General features: G+C 41.7%; 1 protein-coding gene and 1 long non-coding RNA gene across 2 annotated transcripts in view; both read left to right on the forward strand.

The window, feature by feature from the left end:
- NTF3 (neurotrophin 3) overlaps positions 1 to 19,766 on the forward strand; it is a 55,966-nt gene extending 36,200 nt beyond the window's left edge. Inside the window, exon 2 of the mRNA XM_074948791.1 lies at positions 18,712 to 19,766. Coding sequence (XP_074804892.1) covers positions 18,712 to 19,506 — 795 coding nt within the window. The 3' untranslated portion in view covers positions 19,507 to 19,766. The remainder of the gene's footprint in view (positions 1 to 18,711) is intronic.
- LOC141985063 (uncharacterized) overlaps positions 1 to 21,046 on the forward strand; it is a 63,215-nt gene that overhangs the window by 37,993 nt on the left and 4,176 nt on the right. The window lies entirely within an intron of this gene.

Raw genomic sequence — 21,046 nt, forward strand, 5'->3', positions numbered from 1 at the left:
TGCCTAGTTCTTTCCCACACTTGTGCAAACATCACCCTAAATAAAGAAGCCCTCAGGGCTGAGTCCATGCACTGCAGATGATGGCAGATTTGTCATCAGGACAGAGCATGTTATAATTTATAACAATGCTGCTGACTGTGCCCTGCTACGTATGAGTCTATTACTCAAGTTTGTATGCATTAGAACCACAGGACTAAAGCATGGCGAAAAAATTTGGCGAACGCCTTTTTTCAGAGAAAAATGCAAATTTGTGTCAAATTCACTGAACTATTTCATTACAAAAACAAAAAAAAAATCAGCAAAAAACAAAATATTTAGTTTCAACATTTTTAAAGGACACATTTTGATTCAAAACAATGTATTAATTTGAAATTTACTTCAATTTCATAAAACAAAGTTTAAAAAGGTAAAACTCCAACAAACCGAAATATTTTATTTCGGTTCAAATAAAACACTTTGTTCAACCCAACATGAATTTTTTTCAACTTTCTGGTTCACCACAAAATTTTTAAAATTTGTTTTGTGTTGACACACAACCCCCCCACACACACAATTTTTTTGGAATAGCCAGCAAATCAAAAAAACAGTTATTTGCCTAGTTCGACTCAGGATCAGTCTTCTGCTATACTGAAGGGTATAGATGGCTGTGTTATTATTGGATTACTCCCTGTCCAATGATACACTGTTATGTGAATATGTAAAGAGACTGATAAAGCTAAAGTAAACAGTAAAATGAGAAAAGCAAAAATGGCCCAAAACCACAACTTCTAATCCAAACCCCTTCTAACTCCAGGAGTATTCAGATTCAAATCCCAGGATCCTAAATGACCCCTATCATTTTGCTCCTAAATCACATTCAAAATGGGAAAGGGCCTAACTTTTACATCTAACTTTTATGTATTTTTTTCTGCATGGGGGAGAGCATGCAAGATATCAGGAGAAGCCACGGCTTTGGAGGTGTTTTCATAAAAATAGTTTGAGAGATTTTGGCATATCTAATCCAAACCTTCAGTCTAATCTCAATTTATTCTCTAGCCTAGTGGCTCTCAACCTTTCCAGACTACTGTACCCCTGTCAAAGGGAGTTTTGTGTATCCCCAAGTTTCACTTCACTTAAACTACTTGCTTACAAAATGAGACCTAAAAATACAAATGTGTCACAGCACACTGTTACTAAAAAATTGCTGACTCTCACTTTTGCCACATAATTATAAAATAAATCAATTGGAATATAAATATTGTACTTACATTTCAGTGTCTGGTATAAACAAGTCAGTCTGTATGAAATTTTAGTTTGTACTGACCCCACTAGTGCTTTTTATGTAGCCTGTTGTAAAACTAGGCAAATATCTAGATGAGTTGATGTACCCGCTGGAAGACCCCTGCATGGTTGAGAACCACTGCTCTAGCCCAAACCTTGAAAACCATTCTAAAACCTAATCTCAATCTGAGGACCAGTTCCTGGGTCAATTGCTAGGAAGGAGAACAAAACAAAAAACCTTGAGCTAGAGGTTCTCTTCTGTTTTTAAGACTTCTCATACAGCACACCTATATGCTTTTTTATTAGGTGAAGAATCTATTTTGAAAATCAGGTACAGATGTTTTGGTCATGGAGCGCTCATTTCATAGGCAACTGTCAATCCACTGGATCAAGGGGTAGCATAAGAGGTCTAATCAGGTGCCTGATGAATCTGCTTATGGTTGACACGCCAAATTCAAGAGCAACACAGCTTGTTAACAAATTTCATGGATCCATGTGTTGTCTGAATTGGAGTCCAAGATTACAGCAGTCTGCTTTCTTCTCTCTTTAACTGGAGTGTATTAATAAAAATAAGAGAAATTAGTCCATTTTCTCATTAAGTTAGATATTTCCTCCTGCTATGTAACTGAAAAACATTTGGGTTAACACTTGTGGTGGCTCCAAGGTTCACATCCAAAATGTATCAAAGTTTGAGGGAAAGGGAAGAAGTGTTGGGATCGGAGATCTTAGTTCGGGCCCATGTGTAGAACACATCAAATCAGGAAGGAACCATAGTGTCCTCTATGACCACATTGCCCAGTAACTTGCAAACATTTCTCTCATTCCACCTTCTCAGGTCCAAGATACCAGTTATGTTCTATACGAGTCAATTTCTGTTCCCAGTTGCACCAGGATAAATCAGGAGTAACACCACTGAAGTCATTAGAGTTATGCTGAGTCTACATCAATGTAATTGAGAGCAGAATACATCACGTTTTTTCTTAAATTCTTTCAGGTTATTTTCAGTCATGGTGATCATAAGCATTAATGCCTGACCCCTTCCCTTTTGGGTTCCCTCAGAACATGTCACCAGCACTAACAGTAGTCTAATGGAAATCTGACAAGCTCAGACAATAGGCCATGTTATAATTTCAATTATAAGCAAGTAACTCTTAAAGTCACTTGGTTTGTGTGTGAATGAAAACAGAATTTGACCCAAGATCTTTGATTTCAAGTGTTGTATGTAACCCATGCCTACTTGGTATGACACTCTGTCCCCCTTTGGTGGTGGCTTGGCCACCTGGAGATTGATGAGCCTGCTACAGCCTTGGCTAAGAGTTGGGTGTTTTAGGTCAGGTAGCAGATACCCATGCATTAAGATCCAAAAGTCACAGGTTCAATCCCAACTACCAGTGGGCCACCCAGAGCTGTTGGTGCCCCTTGCAAATGGGAGAAAATGTTCCATTTTCTTCTTCTTTTTTCAGTAGTCCCAATATGTGCCTCTAAAATTCCTTATCTTGTCTAAGTATCTCCAGCACAAATGTGTTCCATGTAAACCAAACCTCTGCCTATGCACCACAGTCCGGTGGCATTTAGAGAATATTTTTTAATTGCATCCATGTTGGGTTGTCATGTTCTTCTCTTTTCTTCACTCACCTAATTCTTAGTCCAATCTACATTCAAACCACAAACCCTGTCCCCATTTGTACTGTAACTATGGGGGCAGGGAGAGGGAGCTCAATCATACGGTATAGGAGGACACATTAAATTCTTGAGGTGTGGTGTGCTTTTGAACCTTAGCTTTTTAACAGTTTTCCAAGAGGGCATGTGAGCTCTTTTCCAAATGTGTATATTCTTCCCCTCAGTGATAGCCACTGCAAAAAGCTGCCTTCCCCTCAACGGAAGCCCTACACTATTGCTTGCAGCTCAGTAAACTGCTTAAGCTTCCCGTTGTCAAATAAGTCTGAAAACTTATCCCCCTTGCATCCAATTATCTCAGGATGTTAAGTGACCTCTCACCTTCTCTAAAGAGTTTGCCCATCTGTACGCCTCCCAGAAGTTCCTAAGGATGTGATTGCTTTGCTCTGTTTTTACACTGGGGTCTCCTCCATATTTTCTAGAAACAGGTTACGCTTAGGTTAGGAAACAGATTACCTACTTTCAGAGGTTTCAGTGAATACTGTTCCAGCTTTCTAGCACTGGTAATGTTGTGGTATTTTAACAGGGCCCTTTATTCTCCATCTACATGGATTATATTTGCTGGGTGAAACTCCACCACAAACATCTTCAGAGAGCTAGACTGTCATAGCCCTTATTCACTGGAAGAAGAGAGAATAAACCTCTCCATCCCCTCCTGTTACTCCCTAGCTCAGCCTGCTCACATCCTGATTTTGGCTGCAGCGGAGAGATCAGGGCTGCTCACCCAATATCCTCACTACGGATGTGTCTACACTGAATGCAGGAGTTGTGACTGCAGCATACATAGACGTAACCCAAGCTAGTTTAGATAACAAGAGCCGTAAAGCTGCAGGAACACAGTTCACTGCATGGTCTAGCTAGAGGGATCAGATGTCCTGGATTTTATAGGGACAGTCCAGATATTTGGGGCTTATTTGTCTTACATAGGTGCCTATTACCCCTCCCCCATCCCAGTTTTTCACGCTTGCTATCTGGCCACCCTAGGTCTAGCCCCACCCACTCAGGACACTCAAGCAGCTGCTGTGGCTTCACTGCTATTGTCACTTGAGCTAACTTCGCTCGAACGCAATGAAAGCTAGCTCGGGTATGTCTATGTGCCCTGAGAGCAAGTGGGTGGGGAGCGGTGGTAGAGAGATGGGGAATGCGAGGAGCCCTAACTTCATCCCACTTCCCTTACTCACTGGCAAGAGCAGCTGGCTGGGAGCAGGGGAGAGTAAGCTTCTCCATGGAAAGAGATGAAGTCACTTACTCTTTCACCAGAGCAGAAGGGGAGCAGGGGAGGAACAGTGAATCTGAATCAATTTATTTTCTGGGCTTCTCCTGGGGTGATGCAGCTGTGTGTGGCCCTTACTCAGGCCACATTGTAGGGTTATGCTGTAGTCCAAAATGAGCATGCTTCATTTCCACTTCCTGCAGGACAACAACACTGATTATTTTAATCAGGGATTTCTACTGAGCACATTAAAATCTAAGATTTGGCTCACCCCACCTGAAAAAATAATAAAACATCTGATTTTTTTTCTTGCTAAAAGGGGAAAGCAAATGAAGTGCATTACACCTGAATTCCATTGATCCTCTACTATTACAGCCTGTTGCCAAGTCATTCTCAATTTCAGAAGACATCCGTGATCATCAAATATGATTTACCCATAGATGCCTTGCAATATATTTTCTCGACACCTTTTCATCTCTTCCCCCCAACACTTCATCTTTTAGGGACCCAAATAAATAACGCAAGTAATAATTTAGACAGAGGTAGAAGCATTTCTGATTTGACCTGTTAACTTTATAGAGTTTGCTTGGTACAGCATGAGATTGGAGGGGGAGGGCAATAGCTAGGAACCAGGGAGAGGAAGGATGGTCTAGTGGTTACGGCCATCCCTTAGAACTAGGGTGACCTGGGTTCCCTTCCCTGCTCTGCCACAGACTTCAAGTTTGGCCAAGTTACATAGGGTTGTCTACACATACTGGAGGATTGATGTTGCGGTGATTGATGCATCAGTGGTTGATTTAGCGGGTCTAACGAAGACCCACTAAATCGACCATGATCGCTCTCCCATCAACTTCTACACTCCACAGGATGGAGAAGAGTAGGGGGAGTCGACGGGAGAGCGTCTCCCGTCGACATCGCGTAGTGTGGACTCTGCAGTAAGTAGATCTAAGCTATTAATGTAACTCAAATTGCTTAGCTTAGATCAACTTTCATGTATAGTCGAGACAAGGTCTTAGTCTCTCTGTGCCTCAAATTCCCCAGGAATACCATCACTCACCTATCTCACAGGGGTGTTGTGAGGATAAATACATTGAAGATTGGGAAATGCTCAAATAGCGTGGTGATGGGGGCCACATAAGTACCTACAATGGTTTTGGGGCCTATCCCAGGGCTGATACAATTTAGCACTGCTCCTGGGTATACCTAACAGAGTTCCATCATGCTCCTTTCTTCACCTGACATGCCCCTAAGCTGCGGAAGAGAAGGTAGAGGCACAGGCCCCAGCTATGGCACAGATGCACCAACAGCGAGTTTACATACACCATTAGAATTTGTTGCTGGGCATTTGCAGCTGGATCATGGCCCCTTTTGTGCTCCTGAAGTAGTGCAGAGGGGCCATAACCCGATGGAAAAATCCAACCATGATATCCATCTGGATAACATTCCAGAACATAATTGGGGAATACAGCTCATTGAGTTCTGTGCAGAAGCGGTCAAATAAACAAAACAGCACATTTTACACATGAGTTATTATAGCATGAAAGAGCTTTGTCAAATATTGGAATGTAATGTTTTCCATAACGCATCAGCCTATGGACCTAATCCTACAGTGATCTCCAATCTGACACCAGAGTCCTTCCCAGATTTTGTGTGTCCAATCCTGCCTCCAGCAGTGGTGGACACCTGATGATTCGTAAGAAAATGAACACCCCTCTGCCACTGCCCATATAAGAGGAATTATTTAAGCAAACAAGCTCAGTACCAATGTGGACACAAGAACAAATGGATAGAAACTGGTCATTGGGAAGTTTAGACTTGAAATTAGACGAAGGTTTCTAACCATCAGAGGAGTGAAGTTCTGGAATAGCCTTCCAAGGGAAGCAGTGGGGGCAGAAGACCTATCTGGCTTTAAGATTAAACTCGATAAGCTTATGGAGGAGATGGTATGATGGGATAACATGATTTTGGCAATTAATTGATCTTTAACTGTTTGTGGTAAATAGGCACAATGGCCTGTGATGGGATGTTAGATGGGGTAGGATCTGAGTTACTATAGAAAATTCTTTCCTGGGTATCTGGCTGATGAATTTTGCCCACATGCTCAGGGTTCAGCTGATCGCCATATTTGGGGTCGGGAAGGAATTTTCCTCCGGGGCAGATTGGAAGAGGCCCTAGGGGTTTTTCGCCTTCCTCTGTAGCATGGGGCATAGCTCACTTGCTGGAGGATTCTCTGCTCCTTGAAGTCTTTAAACCACGATTTGAGGACTTCAATAGCTCAGACATAGGTGAGAGGTTTTCCGTAGGAGTTATTGGGTGAGATTCTGTGGCCTGCGTTGTGCAGGAGGTCAGACTAGATGATCATAATGGTCCCTTCTGACCTTCGTATCTATGAATTTATGCAGTAACTCTTGTGGTGATCAGCTGTCAGTGGGATTCCTCCATGAAATTTATAAAGCATGTATATGAAGGGCTGAAGAGAGCTGAGCAATGAACTACTCTGAAGTCCTTTCTCTAGTTCCAGTTCCCTGGTTCCTCCTTCACATCCACACACTGAGCTGTATAATTATAGTGAGCTTCATAAGTAGCATTGCTTTGTTACACAGTAGCTAAAAAGGGTTGCCAGTTACCCGATTGCTTAAGGGGAGATAAATTCCTCGTTTAAACCAGCTGCAATGTATCTAATTTGCCTACCACCCAGACCCACTGCCGATAGTGTTCAAAGCCTATTTTCTTCTAATATCTAGCTATTAGTATATGCTGCATGCTGCCAGACATAGCGGATATCCCACATTCTGAAATTATTCCTTCAAATACTTTTAGTGATGAGGAAGAAGGAAATGTGAATTGGCATCAAGATGGCATCTGTATTAAGATATAAGTAAAAGTATGATGATTTTGATGTTAGTGTGAGATTTGCAAAAGCAAGGTGGTTTTTGGTTTAGCCTCATGTTATAACTGGCAAAAGTGCAACAACTGCATATGTATAATAAGGATGCAAAGATCATGCTCTGACTTTATGTGCACGAGTTTGTTTCTCCATGATGCTGAGCATTCTGAACCCAATCCAGCAAAGCACTTAAGCATGTGCTTAGCTGAAAGCACAGGAGTAGTCCCTTGGAACTTAACAGAACACTTAACAGAATTTTATACTGGAAATTTTATGCAAAAGTACATATACTACCGAATTCAAAGGTAAAGTTCTGCTTTAAAAGACAACAAAACATGGAGAGTAGCCCAAGTAATTTGAACAGCCTTAAAACTCATGGCAACACTACACACACAGCTAGTAATGTGGGCTAAGGGTGTGATTTTTTTTATGACGTTTCTATACCAGCAAAAGTCCCAGTGGAGACAGTTATACTGGCTAAAAGGTCCTTTTGCTGGTATAGCTTATTTCATTTGGGGAACTGGTACGAGCTATGCCAGTAGCGTAACTGTGTCTACACTAGGGCTTGTGCTGGTATAAGCTGTCTCCCCACTAGGAACATTTGATGGTATAACGATACCAGCAAACTTTTTCTAGTGGAGCCCAGGCTTTTCTGTTATTGGTAGGAACAGGCAATCTCCAGTCTCACACCTAGAAAAGCACTTGTACTTACTTTATCAGATGGGGCCATACAGCAATAAGTTTACAAGGCTTGGATTCATTTTTGATAAGTGCTGTAGAAGTAGTTATTTAAGCCCGTCAAGATTTCTTGATTTCAGAAAAGCTACTACATTTGTGCAATTATTTTTTTTTTTGGCAGAAGGGATTAAATATTTACAGCAGTATGCTCGCTGGCGTTATTTATGTTTCTCTTTATGGCCTTGATTCAACTTTATGCACTTTATGCGCAGCAGAATCAGCATCTAACTCTGATTCATTGTAATCACAGTCTCCTTTGTCCTTACTGTGAAAGAGCCTTTTCCAAAACTCACTGAATTCAATGGGAGTCTGACCAGTGACTATTATGGTGTTTGGATCAGGCCCCAAGTCCTGTAGTGAGAGCTCTGGCCTTAGTTGTTTTTGTATCTGTATATATATATTGGAGCTGTGTGTCAAACAAGACTTTTCTGTTTGGAGGCATGTGTACCTTCAGGGAAAACAGAGAAGAGAGTTCTCTCTTTTTGATTCACAAAGTAGCCAAGTGCATCTTTCTGTGGGCTGTATGGCTCTGAAGAAGCCAGGAGCCATGGGACCTTGGAAAGCAAACACAGGTGCAGTTTGGATTTAAATTCAATATAGCTCCCCCACCATGTATTTTGTGCAATGACCCGTCACGGTTGCAGTCCTGGTGCTCAATGAAGCACAGACAGCTGCCTTAATGTTCCCCCATGGGTGAACATCACCCCAGAGGGATGAAGAAGAGATAGGACAATGGCTTTGCCCCTCACTGTGCATCAGTCAATGGAGCAGTTCTGGTGCAGCAGAGGGGGGTATCAGTACACCACCTAATGTCGTGGTCCCCAAACTTTTCCACGGTCATGCCCTTCCCCCACCCCTAACTATGCTTCACCCTGGAAGTGGGGCCATGGCTCTTGGGGGTGGGGGGCACAGGGACAGGGGTAAAGGGGCAAAGGCTGAAGCCAGGTCTGGGGCCAGGAGGGAGCTGCAACCAGGGGCTGAGCCTGCAGGCAGGGCTGGAACCAGGGCTGGGAGCAGAGCTGCGGCTGGGGGCCAAAGCTGGGAGCAGGGCTGGGGCCAGGGCCGAGAGCAGAGCTGTGCCCGGGGGCCAAAGCTGGGGGCGGGGCTGGGGTTGGGAGCAAAGCTGCAGCCAGATTGTGGTCTGGGGCCAGGAGCAGAGCTGGGAGTCGGAGTCAGAGTCTGCTGGGAGCAGAACTGGGGTGGAGTGGGGCTGAGTGGTGCTCCCTCCCTGCCCCCATGGGGACTGCCCCAGGCCCCACCATGTCCCCCCAAACATTCCTCCATGCCCCCATAGGGGAGCATGCCCCGCAGTTTTAGGACCACTAGCCTAATAGGAGTGGAAGGAGAAATTCTCCAGTGGCAGTACAGCTCCCTGCCACCAGGCTGTACCTGAAAGACACGTTTGAGGCCGATAAGATGAAGAATAAAACATTCTAATAAGAGCACCCCCTAATTTTGGGAGTCACACGTAAAATAAACCATTATGTTCTTTAAAAATCATATTAGAGCTAGTCAGAAAATCCTTTTTTTTTCTTTGAAGAAAATTTTGTGGGAGAAATCCCAGTTCAAGATTTGAGAAAAAAATTTCAGGGTTTTCTGCAGAAATTTTTGTTTCATTTCAATTCTAAACAACATTTGTTATTGTTTCCTTGTGCTCTCCCAGTCTGTCTGTATCCAACTGTTCTCGCTGGTCTTATACTTAGTTTTTAAGTTTTTGGTGGCAGGAACCATAATTTTATTCTGTTTGTACAGCACCTAGCACAATGGGGTCCTGCTCCGTGACTGGGGCAACTTGGCACTGCGATAATACAAAATATAATAATTCTGAAATGAAATCAAATATACCAATTGGAAAATAAAGTGTGAAAACGATTTCTCTCACATGCGCACAATTTATTTTTACTGTCCCCCCCACTCCCGTTTTTCAGAGGTGAAAGTGAAAAAGCTCAAAGGGGGGGGGGCAATACCCAAAAATTAAAGATCATAAAAAAATGTTCTCTTCCATTTCCAAAAACCAAAACAAAATCTACATTTTAAGTCAAATCCAAGCAAAAAAAGTCATTACATTCTGAAATGTCAATTTGAAACAAAAATTTTCATTTTGAATTCTCTGACTGGAAAATCTAAAAGCATCATACAAATAATCAATATCTTCCAACAGAAACTTGCAGTGCTGATGAAGCTCCATGTTCCAATGGAAACATTTTGGTGTAGAAACTTTTGATCAGCTCTAAGATTCTAATTATCATCAGTATGGTAGCAGAGGGGCAGGACCCTGATTGTTCATATGCCCTTAACTGCATTTCCCCTTCTCCGGACTGCCCTAACAACTTGTCAAAGTCACCAGTATCAAATGGAACAACAAATTAAAACAAATTTAGTCTTTGACTAATGTCATTTCTCATTTTAACAAATCAAAAATAATTTAAAAAATGATCTAAGGGAGAACAGCATTTAAAAACAAATAAAACCAAACCATTTCACCCAAATGCGTTTCCCAATTCCTTGAGACCTGGGCCTTGAACTTTCCTGAAGAATTCTACTCTGAAATAAAGATTGTGTCTGTGAAATTTCAAGAGGATTGGTTTGTGTTCAGAAAAATAATGGGGCATGGGCAGAAGTAAACTTCAGATGGAAGACTGGTCTCAACCTTAATTATGGGGAGATTAAGCCTTCAAAGCAAATCTCAGTTGAAACCAAGAGGAACTGCAACTATTGCCCGATTTTGATGCAAAACCATTAGTTGAGCCAGACTAGGTTCAGGTTTACTTGGAAAGTTTGTGAACCTTTACAAAACTGTTCAACAAACTTAGATGGAGTTTCAAGACTAATGAAACATGAAACCATGCCTCTTTTGTGTGGCTTTGGTTTTGTTCTGAACATCTTGTACAACTCAAAAACTTCTTATTCTTGATAATCAGCCTTAACTTCCCTTTCCTTAGTTTAATCCCATTTCTCCTGATTATACCCTTTTCCACCACTCTTAAAAAAAACAAACCCCTCTCTCTCACTGGTGCTTTCCATTGGGTTATCATGGCCTCGTGCCCTATTTGTCACCACATCGCCAAATTATACAGATTTACTTCTTTGACCTTTCCTCCAAAGCCTGTGCCGCAAGCCCTAAATTCATTTTTGTTGGTCTTCCATCCTCCTCCTATGCTATGGCAACATCCTTCTGCCCTTAGAATTGCATGCAATGTTCTATATGCCTTCCAATGCTATAGAGCAGTGTTTTTAAACCTCTGGTCTGCAGAGTCCGCAGACTGTCTAAGATTTCCAAAGGGGTCCACACCTCCATTTGAAATTTTTTAAGGGGCCGCAAATGAAAAAAGGTTGAAAACCACTGCTATAGAAAGACCGTCCCTTCTCTGCTCTCTAGTAGGATGCTTCTGCATAAACAGCTCAAACAAACATTGGATTTCTTTGCCATTATTTCCCATTTTAAGTTCACATCTATGTTTCTGTCCAGTATTTAGATTTATTAAATATTGTGCCTCACCAAGGCTTTATATCCCTTTTAGGTCTGGTTAGGCATTGCTGCTTTCGAAGTTTCTCTTTCCCACTGAATAGCTTTGTTTAGGATTATTATTCCCCTGGTGTACTAGCTTGCGATTTCTAGTTTGACTCTCATTGTTATTTTCTGCCAATTTTTCTAACCTCTTCAGGTCCCCAGCAGAGATTGTATTTCTCTCTGCTCACTGGTGTTTGCATCCCCTCCCCATTCAGCTGCAAATGTAATTAATTTTCTCATTAATGAAAAGGTTACATCAAATTAGGCCTAATACTAGAGCTGCTTGAACTATCTGCAGTGAACAATTTGAAGCATTTGACCATTTTTCCATTTGAAAATGATCTTGGGGGGTGAGGATGTGCAGGCTAGGTTCTCTTTTGGTGTAAACTTAGCATAGGTTCCAGGCAGGCAATAGAGATATTCTTATTTACACCACCTCAGGATCTGGCCCTTAGATTTTTACAGGTGTGGATGGTGCTCAGAATTATGTAGTGAATGAGATACCTGGAAATATTTCAGCTTCTGGGCACTTGCAAACCATTTGCCACAACTACTGCTTTAAGTATTTGCTGGGCTTAATTAACTACTTGACTGGTAACTTAAGTCACATGGAATCGTTTCTGCTTCCTCAGTAGATGACACACTGCCTACACATTTAGCATGCTAATCACTTGACCACTTAGCTCCCAAACTCTCAAAGAGCTTCCAAGGTAGTCTTTGAGGATAAGGCAGTAGACTAGGATTTGGGAAATCTGGCTTCAGCTTCCAGCTCTGCCCCAGACTTCCTGTGTGACCTTGGGCAAGTCGTTTAATTTCTTTATGCCTCAGTTCCACCCTTTGTAAAAGGGGGGAAATAGCATTTTGCTTCCTCATGGGAATGTTGTGTAGCTGAACCTATAAATGTGTGTGTATTAGAAAGATATTAATGGGATGAGAGCCATATATGTACCTAGATAGAAGAAGATTGCACAAACATTTCCATTCTGAATACTCATGTAAATACACATCGCAACAATGCCATAAATGCCATTAAAGAATGGGGAGAAAGATACCTCTACATACTGAGCAGAGACACATCTCTACTATTCTTCTTCAGGTAGCCCACTTACATTACAGGGGACTAACATTCCTCCCCTGACATCCATGTCCTCTTTCTAGGTTAACAACAAATGGCCATTGTGTGTATTTCTCAAACCAAATTTCACTCTACAGGCATAGCATCATCAATCCTTCCTTTGAGGGATGAAACCAAAAGGAGTCCTTTCAAAAATGAATGTTTCCTACTTTTTTTTGTAATCAGCATGTCATAAGAAAAATATTAATTATAATACTTTGTGTTTATAGCACCTTTTGTCCAAGAATTTCAAAGCAATTTATGAACGGTACTTAAGCCTCACCCCAATCCTCATTTTGCAGATGCAGAAACTAAGGAATGGAGATCATGATTTGCCCAAGGTCACCCAACAAATCAGTAAGACAGCTAAATAGAACTGCGGAGTCCTGACTCACAGTCCTTACACCTAACACCATCGACACAACAAAGCGAGTCAATGGAGAACCAGGCTACAGCAATCTTATAGGCCTAGACAGACAGGGCTTATGTATCAAGCCATGAAAATGACAAATTAAAATAAGTCACAACTGGAAAGGACCTGGTAGGTGATGGAAGTGTTCTGATTTCTGAATTTGATTATAAACCTGGGGATAGAGCTAGCATGGTTGATATTGCACCAGACGTTGATAGTAAGTATCTCACAGGGACTGCTGAAGGAAATTGGGGAGTCCTGAGTGCCTATAGGAAGGTGCTGAGTACCCTGAACTCCTAATGAAGTCAGTGAATGGTTGAAGGTACAGAGCCAAAACCAAATAGAACTACCTTTACATAAGGTGCAAAAAGCAACCCATGTTCCAAAAGATGATAGAATCATGGAACTGGAAGGGACCTCGAGAGGTCATCTAGTCCAGTCCTCTGCATTCATGTCAGGACTAAGTATTATCTAGACCATTCCTGACCTGCTCTTAAAAATCTCCAATGATGGAGATTCCACAACCTCTCTAGGCAATTTATTCCAGGGCTAAACTACCCTGACAGGAAGTTTTTCCTAATGTCCAACCTAAACCTCCTTTGCTGTAATTTAAGCCCATTGCTTCTTGTCCTATCCTCAGAGGTTAAGAAGAACAATTCTTCTCCCTCCTCCTTGTAACAACCTTTTATGTGCTTGAAAACTATTATCACATCCCTTCTCACTCTTCTCTTTTCTAGACTAAACAAACCCAATATTTTCAATCTTCCCTCATAGGTCATATTTTCTAGACCTTTAATCATTTTTGTTGCTCTTCTCTGGACTTTCTCCAATTTGTCCACATCTTTCCTGAAATGTGGTGCTCAAAACTGGACACAATACTCCAGTTGAGGCCTAATCAGTGCGGAGTAGAGTGGAACAATTACTTCTTGTGTCTTGCTTACAACACTCGTGCTAATACATCCCAGAATGATGTTTGCTTTTTTTTTTCCAACAGTGTTACACTGTTGACTCATATTAAGCTTGCGATCCACTATGACCCCCAGATCCCTTTCTGCAGTACTCCTTCCTAGGCAGTCATTTCCCATTTTGATGAGCCAAGCATTTGAAGAATTGGTGTTAAGTTCTCTGTTGGCAATGGTCAGGTATTTCTGAGGTGGTCATGTTTCTATCTATTAGAAGATGCTCTTGCTAAAGATTAATTTAAAATATGGCTGTGCATGCCCTTATGGTCTGCTGTGTCTGAAATGAACAGACAGAAATAAAGTTATACATGCCATTTTTAACCATTCTGAAATCAGTTTATTCCAGTTTATTAACACAAAACTGTCACCACATGGAAACATTTTACCATTCAGTGAAGCTTTAGAAAAGGCTTGAGTGACCATTTGACAAGATACAATCAACAAATCAGAGTGGCCCCACAGACTCATCATGAAAGCAGATTGCAGATTCAGGAGACCTTCATTTTCCCTCTCCCCCTCCTCCCCACCATGCTGTTGACTCAGTGTGCTACCCTGGGCAACTCACTTAGGACAAAATTGTCAAAAGTGCCTAAGTGACCAAGAAGGTGGTTGTTTTAGAGCGCTGGGAGAGAAGCTGTGCCACGACCACACAAGCCACGTTAAAGCGCTGCCACGGCAGTGCTTTAGCATTGCCGGTGTAGACTAGCCCTTAAACTGGTATAGCTTAATGGGGTAACTTACACTAGTAAACTAACCCAGGTGTCACAGCTGACCTCAGCTAATGTGGCAGCTCATGAAGACAAACTGATCTCACGTAGCCCTGGCCCAAACCATTTAGGGCTTTATAGTTGGAAATAAAAAAATCTTGAATTGCACATGGAAGCAAATAGGAGAACCATATAACTGTCAGGGAACAAGTTTAATATGCTGCCTAGGGCTAATATCAAAGAGGCGAGCAGACATTATCAACCAGCTGTAGCTTCTGAGTGATCTAAGGCTATAGCTAGACTTACGGAAGTGTGTAGAACATTGGTGTAACCCACACACCTTCTGGGTGTGGTGTTCTGTCCCATCTAGTGGCACCGAGACCACTTTAAAGAGAAATAAAATGAGTCTGCCCTACAGTCTTAGCTAAGAGCCGGTTGCCTTTTAGCTCATGCAGTAGAGGCTCATGCACTAAGCTCCAGAGGTCCCAGGTTCAATCCCACCTGCCGACAACCGGGGTCTGTCGGCGTTACATTGGCACTATGCATGCAGCTACACGCTGCAATGAAAGCCAGGCTGCATCCACATTTGTCACTGCAGGATAGTGACATGCAGCAGGGAAAAGCTCTGGCAGCGGGGAAAGGCTCTGGCAGTGAGGAAGACACACTGAAAATAGCGGTGTAGATGTGGGAGGCATTGCTTGGGCATGTCGAGAGCAGGTTGGGTATATATCATGGGGGTTCAGGCAGGTAGGGAACTCTTTTCTATTCTACCCATCTAAGCTGTGCCTACACGGCCATTTACTCCCAGGTGAGCTGGGCAGGCGGTGACTGTATGCTATACAAAGCTGCAAGTGTAGATGTACCCAAAAATATCCTGCCTGTGATACCGCCTCAAGTGTGCTCTGAGTGCTGGATCTGATGTCTAGCCTTACAGCTACAAGTCAGGAGTAGGATTTTCTGCAAAAGGTACTCATGAGGTCCTGACCCTTTACTTTTCACACGCTGCAAGTCCCTGTCCAGCTTATGCAGAGCATCCACCTTCACTTTTCCCACATTATCAACTACTTCCAAGATGTAGGTTTTGTTAGCGACCACTTCGCTTTTGAAACCTGATAGCCAAGTTATTACATGCAACTATATATTGGCATGGGTATATTTGGAGCAGTTGACTGGAGCACAGTATTAGCTTCGGTGACCATTATGCTGACCTTTCTGCTGGGGGCACAGCGGTAGCCCCCCTGAGTGCTGTGTTAAACCTGCTGAGCAACGCGTTATGAAATGTTGGTTGTTCAAATGATTTACTTAGCAAGACCAAGTGCTGCATGCCATGGGTCTTTTACACAGTGTGTTATTTGTACTCAGATCCGTCTACACTGAAGGTCATTTTTATTTGAAGAGCAATAAGCATTTGACTGGTTTTTATTTTACACACGCACACACAGCATAACTTTGCTGCAAGCAACAGAGTTTAGGTTTAGGTGAACTCATACGGTAACAAAGGTAAGAATGGAGAAAACACATTTCTTGTCCATAAAAGGACAGATCACCACATTCACAGAGGGCAACTCTGATTTTGCTGCAGTTCCAAAGTACAAAGCAGGAAATTCAGTATTGCTAAATGAGTTATATATGAGTTTCATTATAACTGTTCAGAGACTGCCTTTGAAGTTCTTGCTGTGTGTTTTCCCCAGTTTAACCGTTTCAAAGTTGACCAATGGCACTTATTTGTACAGCAGTATGTGTAATTCAAATTAAAACAACCACTTCACTTACGGATCAGCTCAAACACTGTGTCACGGCCACTATATAACTTGTATTTAGCTTAGGCACTCTGGTTACATTCCCCAGACCTGAAGAAGAGCTCTGTGAAGTTGGCCCAATAAAATATATGACCTTACCTATCTCGTCATATGTGGTATGCATTCGGAGGTGCATGCATGATTCTTGAAAAAAGTGCTCTCTAATCTTATAAATGCTGGTCGCAAACACTGCAATGTTCTGGGTAATTGCTTGTTGATTGTTTTGAATTATTTTTATAAGCACTGAATATTATTAGAATATCAATTTTTAGTACAATTGGAGTTGCAGTTATCTTAGGCTAAAATGTTCAAGTTGGATGCCTAAAGTTACGCACCTAGGCCAAGATTTAAAGCAATGGGTACCTAGCATTTATGACAGCTTTGGAATGCTCAACACTTTTGAAATTGTAAACACATAGCCGTGTGTTCAGTTAAAGACACACAAAAAGTCAACCCAGAACAGATCCCTTAACAGAAAGCATGATACTGCACACAGTTCTCCCCTTGCAAAGGGGATGAGAGAAAAACTGAAACCGTTATGACAGATGAGTCACATCTCTTAACGTGCTACTGGAGGACACTCAGATACTTGGGTGGTATAAGAACCACATAGAATTACGCAGTTGCTGAACCGTGGGTAGAGGAGCCAAGCCTTAGGGTCCTCGTTTTTAAACTCTTGTTCCTTAAGCTATATGTAGGCTTCCTAACAAACACCACCATCTTCAGAGAGGGTGAGCCCCTCACTCCTCCCACTGAAGTCAAATTTTAGCCCACTTTGTGCAGAATGTAGAATCAACTACGGAAGAACACACAGCTCAAATGCCCTGTGAATCCATCTATAGTTCATACTCACCTTGTACAGGGCAAATGATGGCTTTCCAAAAATAAAGGATAAGAAACCTCTCATCCCTGACTGTTTCCCTGTCTCTGGGCTATGTGCTCCTACATCAAAAGCCATCTGAACAGAGGGAGGAACAGCACTGTGGGCTGAACCACTGCTACTGTTTTTATTCCCCAGTGCATGGCGGTCTACAGATACAGCACTTCCTGAGACTCGGGCGATCTGGGTTCTATTTCCAGCTCTACCACTGACCTGATGAGTGACATTGGGCAGGTCACTTCCCCCTCTCTGTGCCTCAGTTTCCCCATACGTAAAAAGGGGGTTGATGGCACTGACCTTTTTTAAGCACTTTCAGGCCTACTGATACACAATGCTATGTAGCAGCGAGGTATTGTTTCCATATTGCTCCCGAGTAAATTCTGATCTCCCCTCCCCCACGTACATCTAGTGGTCAGGCCAATCCTTAAGAAAACCGATTATACAGTGGCTTATTCAAATGGTCTCCAATTAGTATTAAAAAGTATTTTTCAACAGGCTTGTTCAAATGGTTATTCATTTATAGAGCTGAAACTTTAAGCTTGCTCAGTCCATGAAGTCTTGTACTGACAGAGTCAATGACACTAATGGAGTTTCCTCAATTTACACCACCAATGAATTTAACCCAACACCCCCTCTCAGTGCTAGCCTGCATAATCTCAGTTCTTAGTACGAGGTGTGTCTGCTAAAAGGACTGTGGAAAAATGACCTAGCCTACAGTTTGTGCCATGCTTTCCAGGTGGAGGGGACATGTCTTTGTAGAGAGAGGAACTTAAGACTTGTCTACACCAGTGGTTCTCAACCTGTCGTCCACGGACCCCATCTAAGGGGTCTGCAAAAGACTGACTGAAAACGGACTGAATGGAATTCAACTATATGTACAGACAATAGATTTCCTAAAGGGTCCATCCCTCCATTCATAATTTCCAGAGTGGTTCACACCTATATTTGAAATTTTTTAGGGGTCTGCAAATGAAAAAAGATTGAGAATCCCTGGTCTACACTGCCCTGCAGTTCAGACGACGGGGCATGTGAATAGCAGTGCACACCAAAATGTTGCACTGTAACTCTCCTGTTTGGAAGCTGCAGGTATGAACTGAGAGGTTCCTACTTCACATTAATGCAGTCTGGTTTGAAGAAGACTACATTAGTGCAAACTATGAACCTTTTTAGTTCACACTGCCCGTGTCCACATAGGAGTTATAGAATGGCAGGCACTTTGGCGTGCACTGCCCTCTCAGTCCTAACTGTGGGGCAGTGTAGACATGCCATATGGTCATACTAACCTAGCTCTCTCTGTGAAAATCAAAAAATAAAATCATCCTGCCTGAAACGTGGATGAAATGTAGATGGAACTAATAATAAAGGGTCACCCATATTATTTCATAAAATGTAATTAAATATTTGGAATAGCTTGTAACAAACACATGGTCTAGCTTCGTCTACACAGACTAACATCTGTCAGACACGTTAAAAAAAAAAGTCAGGACTATCCTACTGCATCCAGGAATTCTTATTTCATTGGCTCTAAGTTAACTCTGTGTTTCTTTTCAGATCTTACAGGTGAACAAGGTGATGTCCATCTTGTTTTATGCGATATTTCTTGCTTATCTTCGTGGCATCCAATCTACCAACATGGATCAAAGGAGTCTGCCAGAAGAGTCGATAAATTCTCTCATTATTAAACTCATTCAGGCAGACATTTTGAAAAACAAACTCTCCAAGCAGATGGTAGATATCAAGGAAAACTATCAAAACACTATGCAGAAAACAGAGTCTCAGCAGGACGTGGATGGAGTTGAAAATGTGAAATCAGACTTCCAGCCCGTTATCCCAATGGATGCAGAACTCTTAAGGCAACAGAAACGCTACAGTTCTCCCCGGGTCCTCTTGAGTGACAATACCCCACTGGAACCTCCACCTTTGTATCTTATGGAAGATTATATTGGAAATTCTGTAGTGGTGAACAGAACCTCCAGGAGGAAAAGGTATGCAGAACATAAGAGCCATCGAGGGGAATATTCTGTATGTGACAGTGAAAGTTTATGGGTCACGGACAAATCATCCGCTATCGACATTAGAGGACACCAGGTAACAGTGCTAGGAGAAATTAAAACAGGCAACTCTCCCGTCAAACAATATTTTTACGAAACAAGGTGCAAAGCAGCCAAACCGGTAAAAAATGGCTGCCGTGGCATTGATGATAAACACTGGAACTCCCAGTGCAAAACATCCCAAACGTATGTAAGAGCACTGACTTCGGAAAACAATAAACTCGTAGGCTGGCGATGGATAAGAATAGACACATCCTGCGTGTGTGCGTTGTCGAGAAAAATAGGACGAACATAAGTCTGCATTTCTTTGCTATATAAATTATTACTTTAAATTATATGATATGCATGTAGCATATAAATGTTTATATGGTTTTATATATTATAAGTTGACCTTATTTATTAAACTTCAGCAAACCTACGGTATATAAGCTTTCTCTCTCAATAAATAGGAGTAAAATGGCATGTGCCTCAGCTGTGGGCAGCTGCAGTTTTATTAGAATATGTTTGTGACTCTGCTTAGCAGCAGCATACCATAATCTTACTGTAAAATCTGTGTAACGTCAGTATTTTTCATTCAGTATTGTCAAGCCAGTGACTGTCATTTAGTAAACTTGTTAAAAATCAGATAAATGTCAAGAGTTGTGTACCCATTTCTATCCCCTGCTATATATTTTCACAAGACAAAGTAGGCTAGGGAATAGATTTTATTGGAGCAACTTCTGCTAGTGGAAAAAAAGACAAGCTTTCGAGCTACACAGAGTTCTTCTTCAGGCCCAGACCTGAAGAAGAACTCTGTGTATGTCAAAAGCTTCTCCCTTTCACCAACAGAAGTTGCTCCAATAAAACGTATTACCTCACCCAACTTGTCTCTCTAATATCCTGGGACCAACACAGCAGCAACAACACTGCAAACCACATATATTTTCATATTTAATTAAAAGTGTTAATTTCTCACCACTGAAAGGAAAACAACATGGCCTACAGCTAACATTAACATTCCAGCCACTGACTAGCTGTAAAATACGTTTTCTGTACGTCATGCCAGTTTTGCCACTACAATTACTGTTGTTTTTCCTCTGTTAGCGTTCCAGAACTGCTGCTAATAACCCAGCAATTTTACTTTAGGTTTTTGAAGCACATTTGTTTTGTAACTGGTTTTTAATGCTGCCAATTCCTTTTAGAAGTAACAGGAAAAAATCTAAAATATTTGTAACAGAACCTTACCAATGCCAAGAAGCAATCTAAGTGGATCATTAATATAATATATAAAAGATGATTTCTTTAGAGTATACTATTTATTGTGATCAGGTTCCTCCTCTCCAATAATCTGTTAACTCTGCTGCATCGTTACATTGTTTCTATCTGCCTGGGGTTTTTAAATTAGAAACAAAACCGTTGGTGTCTTAACTTTAAAAGAAGCTTGGGTTTAGAGTTCTAGGAAAGAAGAATACAATCTTGGAGTGGATGTCAAAGCTGCACTTTCATTCAAAGCTGCAGTGCTGGTCAGCATCAATTGCCGATTTTTCATGGAGAAAAACATCTGTAGAAATGCTCAGCAAACCTGGTATTTTATGGAGGATCGTTGAAGAATTACTGTTTTCTGTGTGGCATGCGATTAAGAATCAGGTTCTCAAGTAGGCAATAGTTAAAATGAAACTGCAGTGTCATACAGACGAGTTAACACTTACAAAAAAAATAAGCGGACCGCTGTATACCTCACACAGACATTTCTAAATTCTGTGCACAAAACTTGTTCTATTCTTTGCATTATTATGTAGAAGCAACATAAATATGCATTGAGCAAAAACTTTAGCCATTGTAAAATGGAGCAGCTC

Source organism: Natator depressus, chromosome 1 (assembly GCF_965152275.1).
Source record: "Natator depressus isolate rNatDep1 chromosome 1, rNatDep2.hap1, whole genome shotgun sequence".
In the NCBI taxonomy this organism is placed as follows: Eukaryota; Metazoa; Chordata; order Testudines; family Cheloniidae; genus Natator; species Natator depressus.